Source organism: Erinaceus europaeus, chromosome 15 (assembly GCF_950295315.1).
Source record: "Erinaceus europaeus chromosome 15, mEriEur2.1, whole genome shotgun sequence".
Classification (NCBI taxonomy): Eukaryota; Metazoa; Chordata; class Mammalia; order Eulipotyphla; family Erinaceidae; genus Erinaceus; species Erinaceus europaeus.
Genome location: NC_080176.1, coordinates 25,736,627 through 25,752,711, shown reverse-complemented (window position 1 = coordinate 25,752,711; position 16,085 = coordinate 25,736,627). Strand labels below are relative to the sequence as shown.

At 52.3% G+C, this 16,085-nt stretch overlaps 3 protein-coding genes across 10 annotated transcripts in view; 2 read left to right on the top strand and 1 right to left on the bottom strand.

Annotated features, from left to right (window-relative positions):
- The window catches only part of LOC103124156 (NXPE family member 3-like), a 100,943-nt gene extending 88,236 nt beyond the window's left edge, over positions 1-12,707 (top strand). For all 5 annotated transcript variants that reach the window (XM_016193314.2, XM_016193312.2, XM_016193313.2 and 2 more), the window contains one exon: positions 12,694-12,707. The gene's annotated coding sequence lies outside the window, so the exon portion shown is untranslated. The remainder of the gene's footprint in view (positions 1-12,693) is intronic.
- On the bottom strand, positions 63-8,605 carry AP4M1 (adaptor related protein complex 4 subunit mu 1). Its single transcript, XM_007534823.3, has 15 exons — positions 8,445-8,605; positions 8,261-8,349; positions 3,135-3,244; positions 2,968-3,064; positions 2,766-2,876; positions 2,602-2,682; positions 2,342-2,404; positions 2,171-2,237; positions 1,993-2,046; positions 1,550-1,656; positions 1,367-1,461; positions 921-965; positions 679-729; positions 424-535; positions 63-324 (listed from the first exon to the last, which is right to left on the bottom strand). The coding sequence occupies exons 1-15, from the start codon at positions 8,500-8,502 to the stop codon at positions 109-111; spliced, it is 1,356 nt and encodes a 451-aa protein (XP_007534885.1). The 5' UTR covers positions 8,503-8,605; the 3' UTR covers positions 63-108.
- MCM7 (minichromosome maintenance complex component 7) lies at positions 8,842-15,432 on the top strand. 4 transcript variants are annotated; one of them, XM_060173328.1, is made up of 16 exons: positions 9,459-9,646; positions 9,899-9,938; positions 10,028-10,107; positions 10,544-10,708; positions 10,858-10,982; positions 11,053-11,233; positions 11,326-11,463; positions 11,693-11,842; positions 11,948-12,062; positions 12,485-12,616; positions 12,813-12,896; positions 13,039-13,432; positions 13,651-13,734; positions 14,051-14,219; positions 14,912-15,021; positions 15,114-15,432. In XM_060173328.1, the coding sequence occupies exons 5-16, from the start codon at positions 10,903-10,905 to the stop codon at positions 15,313-15,315; spliced, it is 1,839 nt and encodes a 612-aa protein (XP_060029311.1). In that variant the 5' UTR covers positions 9,459-9,646; positions 9,899-9,938; positions 10,028-10,107; positions 10,544-10,708; positions 10,858-10,902; the 3' UTR covers positions 15,316-15,432. The 4 variants fall into 4 exon arrangements, with proteins under 4 accessions (XP_007534886.1, XP_060029311.1, XP_016048793.1 ...); XM_007534824.3 differs by lacking the exons at positions 9,459-9,646; positions 9,899-9,938 and adding an exon at positions 8,842-8,983; XM_016193307.2 differs by lacking the exon at positions 9,899-9,938 and having other exon boundaries at positions 9,595-9,646.
- Positions 15,433-16,085: the final 653 nt, after the last annotated feature.

Genomic DNA, 16,085 nt, shown 5'->3' with positions numbered 1-16,085 from the left:
AGTGGAATTATTGAGCCCATGGGACCTACTGATCCCAAAGAGTCAGGATGCTCCCAGCAGAAACCTGAAGGCTGGAGAGGACACATGGGCTGCTACTGGCCCAGGGCCTCAGATCCGAATGACGTAGGCATCACTGTGGCTCAGGTGCCGAACCCACTTGTGGGGGATGGCACTGGTACCAGGCCTGGAGGTCAGTCGTAGGAATCGCACCTGTAGGCCGGAGCACGTGTGCCTTGGAAGCTCAAAGGAGAGGCTGGCTGGGCCCAGCCCCAGGGGAGGGGCTGACGTGGAGGAAGCCTGGCCTGGGAGGCCTGGCACGTCCATCTGTGGAGCAGAGAGGAACGAGGACCAAGAAGCCAAGGAGCCCTTCCAGCAGCCCAGCTGCATGGGGGTGGGAGGTGGGGGCACAGAGAAAGCTGATACCTGGAAGAGGCCGGATAGCTGGGAGGCCCCCTGCACCCGAGGTAGGTCCCAGTGGAGGGCTCCCTCCCCCAATGCTGCCTTCTGCTCTGGGCTGCTCAGCTCCTGAGACAGGCTGAAGAGGAACAAAAAGTGCTGGCTTAGCCCCGGCCTCAGTGCTGGGAGGCGGGCCAGTCTCCTCCACACACACACACTCTCCCAGCCCCCACCCAGCACCCACTTCTTGCCCAGAAGCTGTGCCAAGGTGTCTGCACTGACCTGACCACTCCTCGAGGCAGGGGGAGGTGCAGCCTGACGTTGAGAGCCTGGCTGCAGACAAGGGCAGAATAGTGACACCACTGGCCTTTGTGCAGGCGCCACCCCTAGCCCACCCCCAAAGTCTACAGCTTCTCACTGAGCTGGACCCCAAGACTGGTAGAGGGTTCTGGGGGTGATAGGGGAATAGCAGTGGCCACCCTCCCCTGCCAGCCAGGGTCGAGGGGCTAACCCCAACACTTTACCTCTTGGGGGGCAGGTCACACCGTAACTTTAGGTAAACCTGGAGCCTGGGAGAGAGAGTCAAAATCGAGTCTCACCCTGCAGGTGTCACCCCACCACACACACACCCCCAACACAGTTCTACCCCAAGACAGCAGGGGCTGGCGAGGTAGCTCACTTGGATAGAGTGTCTGCTCTGCCATGGCAGCCCCTTGGCTTAAGGCCAAGTTGGGAGCTTGGGGCTGTTTTTCTTTGTCTGTTTTTGCCTCTGTCTCTGAAAAAGTAGGCCTGAAGCAGTGAAGCCCCAGTAACAAGAAAAAAAAAAAAGTGAAGGATAAGGGCCCAGCACAGCACAGCTTTGTGCTCACTTTCCCCACTTGTATCAGGCGTGCTGTCAGGAATGAGCCTGAAGGATGTGTGTGGATAGGGTTGGGGCCCAGAGACCTTCCAGAATAGGATGGGGCCATACCTGCCTGAGCCTCGGTCCCACTGCACGGAGGGGAAGAGCCGGAAGGGGAGTGGGGAAGGAAGGTCATCTGAGAGCTGGTACCGCATGACGGTCAGCTGGGGGACACAGTGAAGGGTCAGTGTGGCCTCCACCTCACCACCCACCTCCCTCTAGGGGGATGGGACACACCACTTGGCTCCTGACCTCGCCCTGAGGCGGCTGCAGCCGGAGGATCCGGTGCGACTCGAACTCCTCCAGCTGCACGGAGCTGTGGAAGGAGACCTCGTCCACATGGATGCCCGGTCCATAACCTGCATGGGAGAGTCCCCTTGTCAGCCACACGTAGGGGAGGTACAAGGAGGGGTGTCTCTAACTCCCCTCCGTGGACCCTGAGGCCACGACCTCACAACTGCGGAGAGACCTGCTTTCTCCTCACCTTTCAGTTTTTTTTTTTTTCCCCAAATGTTTTATTTATTTTGGATAGAGACAGAAATTGATAGATAAGAAGAGAGACACCTACAGAACTGTTTCACCTCTCATGAAGCTTCCCCCCTGCAGTTGGGGGCTTGGGGCTTAAACCTGGGTCCTTGTGCACTGTAACATGAACACTTTACTGGGTGCAACACCTCTTGACCCCTCCCTCTCACCTCTGAGTTCTGATTTCCCCACGCAGAATTCCTCCGTCAAGCCTATGCGCATCTCTGTCGGAGGAAAGGACCTCAGAAAAGCCCCCCCCCAATGCCTCCAAAAAGGCCACCCCCACCCCTGGGCACCTCTAGGGCCCTCCCTGCCCCAATGCCCCTCTGCTTGCCCAGGGCCACACACCTGAGCCACTGGGAAGGAAGCTCTTAAGCCGGATCTCACCCTGCACGTCCACCTTCAGCAGCGAGCCCTGAAAGGGGCAGGCATGTTCAGGCCGGCAGGTGCCACCACCCCCCGTAAAAGTCTTCCCCAGGTCCCATCTGCCCTCAGCTCCAGGGTGGGGCCTAGACGCACGTTAGATGCTATCAGCACAGACAGTCGTTCCACCACGTCCAGGAACACTTCATTCTTTTGGCTCTGGGGGAGAAGGGGTGTCAGAGGCAGAGTGGACAGGTAGGGAAGTCAGGGCAGGTGATGCCTGGGCCCAGAGTAGGGAATACAGCAGAAATGGAGAGGTGGGAAGATATCCTGAAGGCTTAGAGCTGGACCCTGAACAAAGAAACAAGGCTCTGCCTGAGGCAGTGCACGGGTTGGGGGGGGGTGTGCTCCCTCACCTGATCAGAGCGGCTGGACAGGACGGGGCGCCCTGCTGCACTGCTGGGGGCCACCTTACTCTGCTGGGTCTCAGCCCCAAACTGGAGGAGAACAGCCTAAGCTCAGGTGAATGCTCCCCGCCAAGCCGCTGGCCTTCCTGCCCCAGCCCGTCCCCTGCACTGACCAGGCCCACGCTGCTGAGGTCAAACAGGCTGAAGGGCTTGCTGACCACGGCTTCAGTCTGGATGAAGTTCCGCAGCATATCCGTAGATGTGGTCTGGATGTAGCCATAGTCCTAGAGGCCAAGGAAGCACCCCCAGCTGCATCTTGGGGGTGGGGGGGAAGGAGGTGAGGGGAAAGGGGTAGAGGAACATCCAGGGCCTTACCAGCACCTCATCCAGGAGCTCATAAACCAGAGCCACGTTGCGGGAGATGGTGCCCTCGTTCAGGGAGCCACAGTAGTCGCCCAGGAGAGTGGCCAACCTGTGCAGGCAGGATAGATATGATGCCCTCCCCCCTTTCCACCTAGGGGCCCTGTACCAGCCCCCCTCACCGTGACAGCAGCTCCAGGAGGCTGAACGGAGAAGAAAGGTTCTCAGAAGTAGTGGCCACCAAGTAGAGGCTGCTGTGTCTGATGTGAATGAAGTGACGGTCCTCATGGTGCTGGGGCCAAGGTAGGGAGAAGTGAGGAGTGTCAGGGATAGGCGTTAGCTCAGGTCCCACTTATCCTGTGTGAGATGCCTAGGTACCTAAGAAACTAGCCAGCTTCCTAAAGGACCAGTGGAGCTGATGGTAGTCCCTGTGTTGAGTGGCTGCGGACTGGCAGTGGAAGGAGCTGTGTCTCATATTGTGACAGCTCAATAAAGGTTTCTAATTATTATTATTACCAAAGCACCGCTCAGCTTTAGGTTATGGTGGTGCAAGGGACTGAACCTGGGACACTGGAGCCACAGCCTTGAAAGTCTTTTTGCAGAGCCATTATGCTATATCTCCCTGCCCCCATTTCCTTTTCATTTCCTTTTTTCTTTTCCTTCTTTCTTTCCTTTTTTTTTTTTTTTTTTTGGTCTATTTAAGAAGCAGTCCACAACAACACTTACTGTCATCTGATAATATAAATCTAAACAAAAGAGATTGGGCAATGGCACACCAGTTTTAGCGCACATAGTATGAAGTAAAAGGACCAGCAAAATGACCCTGGTTCAAGCCTTCAGTTCCCCACCTACAGAGGGGAGGAGGGGGATGTCACTTTACAAGCAGTGAATCAGGTATGTAGATGTCTACCTTTCTCTCCTCTCTCCTCCCCTCCCCTCTTAATTTCTCTCTGTCCTAGCCAGTTAAAAATAAATAAGTCTGGGAGTCGGGCGGTAGCGCAGCAGGTTAAGCGCATGTGGCGCAAGGACCAGCATAAGAATCCCGGTTCGAGCCCCCGGCTCCCCATCTGCAGGGGAGTCACTTCACAGGCGGTGAAGCAGGTCTGCAGGTGTCTGTCTTTTTCTTCCCCTCTCTGTCTTCCCCTCCTCTCTCCATTTCTGTCTTATCCAACAACAACGACATCAATAAAAAACAATAATAACTACAACAACAATAAAAAGACAACAAGGGCAACAAAAGGGAAAAGAAATAAATAAAATAATTAAAAAAGAATTATAAAAATAAATAAATCAGTCTAACCAAAACAAGAGCCAGGTGGTAGCACACCTGGTTAAGTACACACTTTACTAGGCTCAGGCACAAAGACAGGGATCAAGCCCCCACTTCACACCTTTTGGGAGGGCTAGAGGAGAGCTTCATGATCAGTGAAGCAGGTCTGCAAGTATCTTTCTGTCTCTCTCCCACTCTATGTCCCTCCCCCCCCATTTATCTGTCTTATCAAATAAAACAGAAAAAAGAAGAAGTGGAAAATGGCTGCCAGGAGCAGTGGATTTGTAGTGTTAGCACTGAGCCACAAAGATAACTCTGGTGGTAAAAAAAAAAAAAAAAAGTAAACCAAAACAGTGTGAGAACTACATTCTCATGGTTGGGGATGTGGCACAGCTGGCAGAGCACTAGACTTGCATGCTTGAGGCTCATGGTTCAATCCCTGGCACCTGCACTGTACGTACCAGAGTGGTGCTCTGGTTTCTCTCCTTTTCTCTGAGTTTCATGTTAAACTGTCTCTCATATGTAATAAATAAATCTTTTTTAAAAATTACATCCCAGGAGTGGTAGCGGAGCGAGTTAAGCGCAAGTGGCGCAACACGCAAAGACTGGCATTAAGGATCCCGATTCGAGCCCCCCCCCCACATGCAGGGGAGTCGCTTCAAAGGCAGTGAAGCAGGTCTGCAAGTATCTCTCTCTCTCCCTCTGTCTTCCCCTCTCTCTATTTCTCTCTGTCCTATCCAACAACAACTGCATCAATAACTACAACAATAAAGCAACGGCAACAAAAATGAATGATTTTTTAAAAAAAAATTACATCCCTGGGGGTCGGTGGTAGTTCAGCAGGTTAAGCACACATGGTGCAAAGCATAAGGACCAGCACAAGGATCTCTGTTTGAGCCCCCGGATCCCTACCTGCAGGGGGGTCATTTCACAATCAGTGAAGCAGGTCTGCAGGTGTCTATCTTTTCCCCTCTGTCTTCCCTTCCTCTCTTGACTTCTATCCTATCCAACCATGACAGCAATAACAAGTGCAACAAAAGGGAAAAATAGCCTCCAGGAGCAGTGAGTTCCTAGTGTAGGCACCAAACCCCACCGATAACCCTGGAGGCAAAAAAAAAGAAAAAGATTATATCCCCACCTGTGATGGGGAGCTAATATTTTTGAAGGGTCAGGTAGTGGCTTACTTATTATCATATTCTCAGGCAGAGAGCCAGGACACGAGGCTTTCATGCAGGAAGCAGTGCTTATTATGCCTGCAAACCCAGTCAGACTCTGGGTCCCAAGCACAATGGCACTGGCCCTTTAATACAGTTATCAGCATTCCCATAGTAACTCAAGCAACAAGTTGAGCAGGTGACTTTATCTTCTGTGTATACAGAGTGCAACTTGTTTGGGTTATCATCACAATCTTGGGCAGAAGGAGCAGATTTTAAGGCCAACAACCAAGGCCACTTTGATGACAGCAGTAGAAAACCTTGTTTATACCGAGGGGGAAGACTGTCTTCAACTGCATTTTTCTTCTTCTTTTAAAAAAAAATATATTTTTTTAATTTAATTTTTTTCCTCTTGTTGCCCTTGTTTATCATCATTGTTGTCGTTGTTATTGGACAGGACAGAGAGAAATGGAGAGAGGACAGGAAGACAGGGGAGAGAAGAGAGAAAGATAGACACCTGTAGACCTGCCTCACCACCTGTGAAGCGACTCCCCTGCAGGTGGGGAGCCCGGGCCTTGAACTAGAATCCTTACGCTGGCCCTTGCGCTTCACACCATCTGCGCTACCCACTGCGCCACCGCCTGGCTCCCCAACTGCATTTTTCTTTAATTAAGAAATTGGGGGGGGGAGTTGACCCAGCAGGGGGTAGATAGCATAATGATTATGCAAAGACTCTCATTCCAGAGGCTCCAGAGTCCCAGGTTCATTCCCCCACACCACCATAAGACAGCTGAGCAGTACTCCAGTAAAATAAATTTAAAAAATAATAATAAATTAACCTAGGGAGTGGATGGGAAGATAGCATAATGGTTATGCAAAGAGTCTCATGCCTGAGGCACCCAGGTTCAATCACCATAAGCCAGAGTTGAGCCATGCACTGGTAAAAATAATAATAAAATAATAACCCTTGCTTTTCTCTTTAAAAGTCAACCCCTGCTTGCCTCAACCTGGTTGAGCATACACGCTGACAAGCACAAGCCCCCAATCCCCACCTGCAGGTGGGAGGCTCTGAACAGTGAGGCAGTGCTGCCAGGTGTCTCTCTCCCTTCGCTATGGATTCCACTGTCTATCCAACAAATAAATAAGTGATAAAATGAAAGGGTTCTACTTCCTCAGCCCCTTCTCACTTCATCTATTATTTCTAGCTGGAGACACTTTACAACAGAGTAACATTATCTCCTCTTAACATGACCCAGCCAGGTTGCTTTTGTGACTTGGTTAGAGAGCAAGTCTCTCTTGCATCATCTAATTAAGAGGAGAAAGCAGAGTCTCTTCAACAAATGGTGTTGGAAACAGTGAGTTGAAACATGCAGAAGAATGAAACTGAATCACTGTATTTCACCAAATACAAAAGTAAATTCCAAGTGGATTAAGGACTTGGATGTTAGACCACAAACTATCAGATACTTAGAGGAAAATATTGGCAGAACTCTTTTCCGCATAAATTTTAAAGACATTTTCAATGAAACGAATCCAATTACAAAGAAGACTAAGGCAAGTATAAACTTATGGGACTACATCAAATTAAAAAGCTTCTGCACAGCAAAAGAAACCACTACCCAAACCAAGAGACCCCTCACAGAATGGGAGAAGATCTTTACATGCCATATATCAGATAAGAGTTTAATAACCAACATATATAAAGAGCTTGCCAGACTCAACAACAAGACAACAAATAACCCCATCCAAAAATGGGGGGAGGACTTGGACAGAATATTCACCACACAAGAGATCCAAAAGGCCGAGAAACACATGAAAAAATGCTCCAAGTCTCTGATTGTCAGAGAAATGCAAATCAAGACAACAATGAGATATCACTTCACTCCTGTAAAAATGTCATACATCAGAAAAGGTAACAGCAGCAAATGCTGGAGAGGGTGTGGGGTCAAAGGAACCCTCCTGCACTGCTGGTGGGAATGTCAATTGGTCCAACCTCTGTGGAGAACAGTCTGGAGAACTCTCAGAAGGCTAGAAATGGACCTACCCTATGACCCTGCAATTCCCCTCCTGGGGATAGATCCTAAGGAACCCAACACATCCATCCAAAAAGATCTGTATACACATATGTTCTTGGCAGCGCAATTTGTAATAGCCAAAACCTGGAAGCAACCCAGGTGTCCAACAACAGATGAGTAGCTGAGCAAGTTGTGGTATACATACACAATGGAATACTACTCAGCTGTAAAAAATGGTGACTTCACTGTTTTCAGCCGATCTTGGATGGACCTTGAAAAAATCATGTTGAGTGAAATAAGTCAGAAACAGAAGGATGAATATGGGATGATCTCACTCTCAGGCAGAAGTTGAAAAACAAGAGCAGAAAAGAAAACACAAGTAGAACCTGAAATGGAATTGGCGTATTGCACCAAAGTAAAAGACTCTGGGGTGGGTGGGTGGGGAGAATACAGGTCCATGAAAGATGATAAATGACATAGTGGGGGTGTATTGTTAAATGGGAAACTGGGGAATGTTATGCATGTACAAACTATTGTATTTACTGTTGAATGTAAAACATTAATTCCCCAATAAAGAAATAAATTAAAATAAATAAATAAATAAATAAATAAAATAAAAAGAGGAGGCTCCTATCTTTGTTGAAGTCAATGCTTCGGCCCCCACGCGCAGGTTCATTTGCTCATAAAGTCACGTCTGTATTTAACCTGCAAGTCTCTAAAGGAGGCTCACAGCACTCTTTGGCCCAGGGCATGGGCCGCCTTAAGATCAAACCCAAACTTTCCTAGTGTTTGGGGGTCGACCTGCAAACCCCCGGGAAGAACAGCCCCGGGACGCGGGTTCTCCACCCTCCTTCCCCCCCCCCGGTTACCATGACAACTGGAGACTCGTCTCCCGGCAGGGCCATGAGCTTCCGGTAGAAGAGATCCGCCACATCGCGGCCGCCACTGTCCCCGCGGACTGGCCGGATGGCGGATAGCTAAGGAACCAGGGACATCTGGCGGACTCTGGGGTCCCACCCAATCCCCACCCAGCCCCGCGCAGGCCAAGGATACAGTCCTTGTAGATGAGCGGGTCCCCCTTGGAGGACAGAATGAAGAATTGGGAAATCATAGCCGTTCTGGAACGCAGATTATACGACGGACAAAATCCGACCTGCCGCGCCCTGCGGCCCCGGAACAAAAGGACAAGAGTACGCTGGCCCTTTAAGAACGCGGCGCCTTGATCGCGTCAGCTGAGACCGCGGGAAACCCGGCGCCCGCCTTCTCCGCACTCCCGCGCCGCGTCCCCGCCACTCAGATCAAGTATGCCCGCTGATTGGTCGGTGCGGTGAGTGGGCGTGATAAAGAAACTCCTCTCCGATTGGCTTGCGAGCCGCAACGCGGGTCACATGGGAGGCGACGTTTCGCGCCAATTTCGGTTGGTCCGCTGTAGTCAGCCGCGCGCCCCTTCATTCGCGCCGATTTCGGTTGGTCCGCCGTAGTCGTCCGCTCGCCCCTTCATTGCTGCCCGGGAGCGAGAACCCTGCTCCCGCCAACCGCTGCTGCGCGGCCCCCGGCTGCCATGGCACTCAAAGACTACGCGCTCGAGAAAGGTGATGGCCTGGGCGGGCGCGCGCTACGCAGGGAGCCTCCGGTGGGCACCTGTTGCTATGGTTGGGGGTCCCGGGGCGTTGAGATCCGAGCTGCCAGCAGCAGACGGGGCCAGTGCGGGCAGTGCTTGCGAGACCCCGAGGCCAGAGGGGCCTGAGGGGCCCTTTGCGGAGAAGAAAGGAAACTGCTAGTGGGCGGGACGCCGGTTGGGGGGCTCTCTGGATGGCAGGACTGCGCAGGAAAGGCTTGGGCTGTGGGGGACGCCGCCCGAGGACATCGGATCTGCAGGCCGCACTCCCACTCGGCGCTCCGGGCCCCAGCCGAGCCCGCGCCTCTGCGGCACAGAAGAACCGGGGGCGGGTTGGCCGCGCCACTGCGCGCCGGTATTGGCCGGCCACTTGCCCCGCCTCCCGAACGGAAGTGCGAACGCACAGCCGGAAGTGGCGCGGAGCTTCGAGCGGGAGTGGCGAGTGTAAACAGTGTCCTTCCGCGCGGGATTCCGACGGGCGTAGCCGGACGGGGGGGGGGAAGGAGGAGGGGGTGTGCCTGCTGACCGGGGGCTGCTCTGGGGTAGCGGCAGGCTGGCAGCGGACGCTCCGCTGAGGCTTCGGCTGAACTAACCCAGGGACAGTCAGGCTTCCGTGCAGGCGGAGGAATCTCATGCGGTGAGGCTTAAGCGCGGCCCATGTGCTTCTTTGTTTACTAAGAGCGGAAGCGGCGGCTGGAGAGGGGGTGGGGCGGCCTGCGGCCGGGCACGCGTGAGAGAGGCCGAGTCCCGCGAGGGTAGGTGGCCACTGGGACCATGGCCTGTGCTTCGTAATGAGACAGGCTGGCGTTCCCTGGGCCGGGATGTCCGGTGCAATTTTGCAACCTGGTCCCTTCGTTCTTCCCTTGGTTTTCGCCCTTTTGGTGAAAAGGGTCCCTGCACGGTTGACTACACCTGTTACAACTCCTGTTGTAAGTGAAAGTGGATTTCCAGCACCGGGTTTGCAGTGAATTATCTGAAAGGAAAGTGGAAACCTTGTGCTTTCTCGTTTCCTTTGTAGAGAAAGTGAAGAAGTTCCTACAGGAGTTTTATCAGGATGAGGAATCCGGCAAGAAGCGATTCAAGTATGGAGACCAGTTGGTAAGGGCAAGATTTGGTAGAGGGAATGGGAGTGTGGGGGGAACTTTTTAAAGAGGTCACTCAGTCGGTTCATGTAACAGGTACATCTGTGCCTAGGGTATTTAACCGGTCACCTGGTGGGTAAGCAGATCCGGAATTTAGCTCACCCTCCAGTAAGGCTTATATCTCTCCACACCTCTATTTCAGCCCTGGTGCAGTGGTACTCCCTGGACAGTAGGGTGGTGCTGTGGCTTCTCTCTGAAAATAAAGCTAGGTCGTCGTAGTCATGGCATTTCAGGCCTGGAAATTGAATCTTGCCCTTCCTTATTCTGTTATCTGCCTGTGGCCATCTGAGGGGGAGAGTGTGTATTTGGCTTAGAGTGATAGTTAAAGGGTGAGAACTGGCCAAGAAGCACCATCAACCTGGCTTTGAACTGCTGTCTCTTCCCTGCCCCAGATCCAGCTGGCCCATCGAGAACAAGTGGCCCTGTATGTGGACCTGGACGACGTGGCTGAAGATGACCCCGAGTTGGTGGATTCTATCTGTGAGAACGCCAAGCGCTACACCAGGCTCTTTGCTGATGCTGTGCATGAGCTGCTGCCTCAGTACAAGGATCGGGAGGTGAGAGGATGCAGGTTTCTGCCCAGAGGCTTCTCATACTGGTTTCCTTTAAGCCAGTGGTGTCTCACCTCATGTTCCTTTTGTTCTCTTTCCCTACTCAACCAGTGATGTCTCTTTCCCTACCCAACCAGTGATGTTTCTTACTACAGGTGGTGAATAAAGATGTTCTGGATGTTTACATTGAGCACCGGCTGATGATGGAGCAGAGGAGCCGGGACCCAGGGGCAGCCCGGAGTCCACAGAACCAGTACCCACCTGAGCTCATGCGCAGATTGTGAGTGCCCTGGGAGTAGGGGTGGGATCTATCACCCAGTTCCTTTCTAACAAAAGTTTGCTCCCTTCAGCGAGCTTTACTTTCAAGGCCCAAGCAGTACCAAGCCTCGTGTGATCCGGGAAGTACGGGCTGACTCTGTTGGTAAACTGGTGACCGTACGAGGAATTGTCACCCGAGTTTCTGAAGTTAAGCCCAGAATGGTGGTTGCCACTTATACATGTGATCAGTGTGGAGCAGAGACTTACCAGCCTGTATGTATTTGTCATGAGGAGGAACTGGGGTTCAAATCGTTGGCTCTCTAGAGGCCCACTCATTTCCTTTCCTTTCTTCTCTTCTTTCCTAGATTCAGTCTCCCACTTTCATGCCTCTCATCATGTGCCCAAGCCAGGAGTGCCAGACCAACCGTTCAGGAGGACGGCTATATCTGCAAACCCGAGGCTCCAAGTTCATCAAATTCCAGGAGCTGAAGATGCAGGAACATGTGAGTGTGGATCAGAGCCCAGAGACAACATCACTGGGAGTCCACTTTAGTCCTCACAATGGAGGAAAGAAACAGCAAACGGACTGAGGAGTCAGTCCAGGAGCAAGATTTAACTGGGTCTTGCTGAGTGGTTTGAAAGGAGTGTGGTGACAGGGATGACCTTGGGGAGGAAAAGTGAGGGTCTCACAGGTCTTGAATCTCCCTTTTTCTTGCCTTTCCTTTCCTGTAGAGTGACCAAGTGCCTGTGGGGAATATCCCTCGCAGCATCACAGTGCTGGTGGAAGGAGAGAACACCAGGATCGCCCATCCTGGGGACCACATCAGCGTCACTGGCATTTTCTTGCCAATTCTGCGCACTGGTTTCCGGCAGGTGGTGCAGGTATAAAGGGTTGAGATCCATCACACATGAATTTTACGTGTTTACTCATCTAAGTGGGGCAAGTTCCTGCAACTTTGCTTATTTGTTTCTTGGATCCTGCCCAAGGGTTTGCTCTCAGAAACTTACTTGGAAGCCCACCGCATTGTGAAGATGAGTAAGAGCGAGGAGGATGAATCAGAGACAGGAGAGCTGAGCAGGGAGGAGCTGCGACAGATTGCAGGTGAAGACTACTGGCTTCTGCCTAGGACTTTGTTTCTCTTAGAATACTTTTTTCAAGTTATTTATTTATTCCATTTTGTTGCCCTTGTTTTATTGTTGTACTTATTCTTGTTGTCGTCATTGTTGGATAAGAGAGAGAGAAAGGTAGACACCTGCAGACCTGCTTCACCACTTGTGAAGGACTCCCCTGCAGGTTGGGAGCCGGGGGCTTGAACCGGGATCTTTATGCATGTGTGCTTAACCAGCTGCACTACCACCCAACTCCCTATAGAATACCTTTTAACTGGGACTTCCACACAAAGAAAGACATCTTATTTTCAGAGCACTGTTTAGTTCTGGCTAGTTGTGTGCTAGTTGTTACTTGGAGCCTTAGATATGGGATTCTGTTTGCATAACCATTACACTATCTTCCCCCACCCACAGAGGAAGATTTCTATGAGAAGCTGGCAGCATCCATTGCCCCAGAGATCTACGGGCACGAGGATGTGAAGAAGGCGTTGTTGCTGCTGCTGGTGGGGGGTGTGGATCAGTCCCCTCGAGGCATGAAGATCCGAGGTGAGGGCATGTGTGGGGGTTGCTCTGAGGTGTTTAGGAGGAAGCAAAGGTCATAGGCAGTTTAACTTCAGATACAGGACCAAAGTGTTGGTATTTTGACACTGGAGGTGTTAGAAGAAAATGTTTTAGGGGCAGTAGGACAAGCCTTGAAACTTCTCTCCACTGCTGGGTAACTTGCTTTCCTCTCTTCCTGCAGGCAACATCAACATCTGCCTCATGGGAGACCCTGGTGTGGCCAAGTCCCAGCTCCTATCTTACATCGACCGCCTGGCCCCTCGAAGTGAGTAGTGGAGGGCAGGTGTTCTCACAGGATGTGTATTCCGATGTCCTTGCAGTCTGGGAGGCAGCACTCCCCTAACTTTGTGTCCTCCACCGTTCCCAGGTAAGTTCCTCAGTTCCTTTTTCCCCACCCTGCCTCTCAGGCCAGTACACGACAGGTCGTGGCTCTTCAGGTGTGGGTTTGACAGCTGCTGTACTCCGTGACTCCGTGAGTGGGGAGCTGACATTGGAGGGGGGCGCCCTTGTGCTGGCAGACCAGGGCGTGTGCTGCATTGATGAGTTTGACAAGATGGCTGAGGCCGACCGCACAGCCATCCACGAGGTCATGGAGCAGCAGACCATCTCCATTGCCAAGGCTGGCATCCTCACCACGCTCAACGCACGCTGCTCCATCCTGGCAGCTGCCAACCCTGCCTACGGGCGCTACAACCCCCGCCGGAGTCTGGAGCAGAACATACAGCTTCCTGCTGCACTGCTCTCACGATTTGATCTTCTCTGGCTCATCCAGGATCGGCCTGACCGTGACAATGATCTGCGGTGAATGGAGCTCAAGGCTTGGCTGCTGTGACTGGGAGGGAGGGAACCTGCCTCCCCACATCTGCACTTGGTGCTGTTTGTAGTTTCCAGGGAATGATGGGTTAAAATAGGTTCAGCTCTGAAGAGCTTTCTATGCTAGTCTGTCAGTCACCCTGGGGAGTGGGATTCAATGAGAAGCAATTAACAGCACTGAGGGCCAATCCTGGTCTTCATCCCAGGTTGGCCCAGCACATCACCTATGTACACCAGCACAACCGGCAACCCCCAACGCAGTTTGAACCTTTGGACATGAAGCTCATGAGGTAGGGGGATAGCTGGGAGGAGACTGCCTGTGCCTTTGGGGCCATTGGCTGTGCACTGCTCTTCCTGCCTTGCTGTCTGATAGGCAGCATTGACCTTGCTGTTTCTTTTGTTTCACCTGGGTCTGCTGGTCCTCCCAACCTTCCCTTGGCTTTTTCTCCTTTAATTGGGTCATACTTGCAGAGGTAGGAACTTCCCCATATCTGTGGACAAGCCATCTGATAGACAAGCTCTTTTCTAAAAAGTTGGGGGGGGGGATTAGGGCACACGACTGTAGAGTAATCAGTAGGTTCCTATGTCCATTGCCCCCTCCTGCAGACGCTACATTGCCATGTGCCGGGAGAAGCAGCCCACCGTGCCAGAGTCCCTAGCCGACTATATCACAGCCGCATATGTTGAGATGCGGCGAGAGGCTTGGGCCAACAAGGATGCCACCTACACTTCTGCCCGGACCCTGCTGGCCATCCTGCGTCTGTCCACAGCTCTGGTGAGTGCCCTGGCCTCTTGCTGGAGGGCAGTCTTATCAACTTGTGGGTCACTGATGGGCTAGTAGCGCCTTCCTCCTTTAGCCCTGTTGGGGCTAAAGTGCTGACAGTGCAGATAGTGGTCCTCTTCGTGCTACCGCACTGTGGGTACTTGCTGCTCCAGCAGGGCACAGCATCCGAGGATGGCCAAAGCACCCTGCTCCACAGGCCTCTGTAGTGGGTGCCTAGGGCTGGTTTCTTTCCTGAGCTAGAAACTTCACTACTGCCCACACATCCTGGACCTGAGTCCCAGGGGCTCCAAAGTGCTGTTCGTGCAGGTAGCGTGATTCCTGGCCTACTGCCGAGCTAGCACTTCCCGAGCCCTAGGGACACAACTTCTGCCAGTTGCCTTGGCTGCCCCCCCCCCAAAAAAAAAAAAAAAACCTCTTCAGTGGAGTCCAGAGGGTCTGGTCTCTCTCACAGGACAACTGAACTCCGGGACTGGCCAGCGTTGAGAGGCGGAGACTTGGGCAATTGCTGGACGCTGCCCGGGCATTGCACTTGTCTCGGTCTGACAGTGCCGGCCCCGCACTGCGGATGTTTAGGGGGCAGCAGTGGTGGGGCTCCCACTTCTGTGAGCTGGCACCACTCAGGCTGCCTGAACAGGTTGTGTCCTCCTTCACTCCCCACCCCATCTTCACTCCCTTCCCCTTAGGCACGGCTGCGAATGGTGGACATTGTGGAGAAGGAAGATGTGAACGAGGCCATTCGGCTGATGGAAATGTCCAAGGACTCACTCCTGGGTGACAAGGGGCAGACAGCTAGGTGAGTAGTGAACAGTCTGCTTTCTGAGACAGGCTGCCTGGTCTTGTGGCCTGAATCTGACTGATCATAGCACTCGTGCTTATTTCCATCAGGACGCAGAGACCCGCAGATGTGATATTTGCCACCATCCGGGAGCTGGTCACCGAGGGCAGGAGTGTTCGCTTTTCTGAGGCAGAGCAACGCTGCATCTCTCGTGGCTTCACACCAGCCCAGTTCCAGGCAGCACTGGATGAGTATGAAGAGCTAAATGTCTGGCAGGTCAACACCGCCCGCACACGCATCACTTTTGTTTGACTGATTTGAGCTGCTTAATACCAAGTCTTGTCTGCATACCATGTGTGCTGAACCCCTTTCCCCCCCCCAACTGCACTTGATCCCTTTTGCTAGTAAAGTGTTTGTAGATTATCATTACCTCATGAATCAATCATCTGCTAGACCCCATCTCTGCACCCCACCCCCTCCAGTCCTGTTTGCACTGCCCCTCTGGCTTGGGATTATCTACAGGCCTCCAGAAGCTGACTCTCCAGGCACCCCCAACTCCCCAACACTTGTCTAAAGCCTCAGAGAAGCTGGTGGACACCAGTTACTAGGTCTGCCATCTGGTGCCAGTATCCCACAGGTGTCCCTGAAGATAGCTTTTCCACCACCGGAAGTGCCTACAGAAGCACCTCACCGTCTTATGTGTGTGGAAGTCATTCATTGGCTGTTGGTGTTTATGGAGACTTGGCTTATTGTTACCAGACATAAAAGAGAACAGCACTTGGGTGGACACAGGCAGCTTCAGACCCAGCCACACACATGCATGCTTCAAGGGGTGTTGAGTTGCTTAAAGAATAGACTGGATTCAAATCATGGGGTTTTGAGTTTAATCCCCAGCAGCACATGTACCAGTGATGTCTGCTTCTTTCTACACCTGTGCCTCATTAATAAAATATTTAAGAACAAAAGTAAACATGGGGGCTCAAACCCTACCACCAAATATGTTCCTCTGAACTTCTATCATAAGGATGCAGGTTCAAACCTCATCTCCATCTGCAGGAAAAAGTTTCACAAGCACTGGAACA

Excerpts from the sequence above, each read along its gene's own strand:
- AP4M1 (XM_007534823.3), bottom strand. The coding sequence starts at position 8,502 with ATGATTTCCCAATTCTTCATTCTGTCCTCCAAGGGGGACCCGCTCATC. Across the intron at positions 3,245-8,260 it reads ACGAGTCTCCAGTTGTCATG|CACCATGAGGACCGTCACTT; the intron begins GTAACCGGGGGG and ends CCTTGGCCCCAG. Across the intron at positions 536-678 it reads CTGCCTCGAGGAGTGGTCAG|CCTGTCTCAGGAGCTGAGCA; the intron begins GTCAGTGCAGAC and ends GTTCCTCTTCAG.
- MCM7 (XM_007534824.3), top strand. The coding sequence starts at position 8,953 with ATGGCACTCAAAGACTACGCGCTCGAGAAAG. Across the intron at positions 8,984-10,027 it reads AGACTACGCGCTCGAGAAAG|AGAAAGTGAAGAAGTTCCTA; the intron begins GTGATGGCCTGG and ends TTTCCTTTGTAG. Across the intron at positions 13,433-13,650 it reads GACCGTGACAATGATCTGCG|GTTGGCCCAGCACATCACCT; the intron begins GTGAATGGAGCT and ends TCTTCATCCCAG.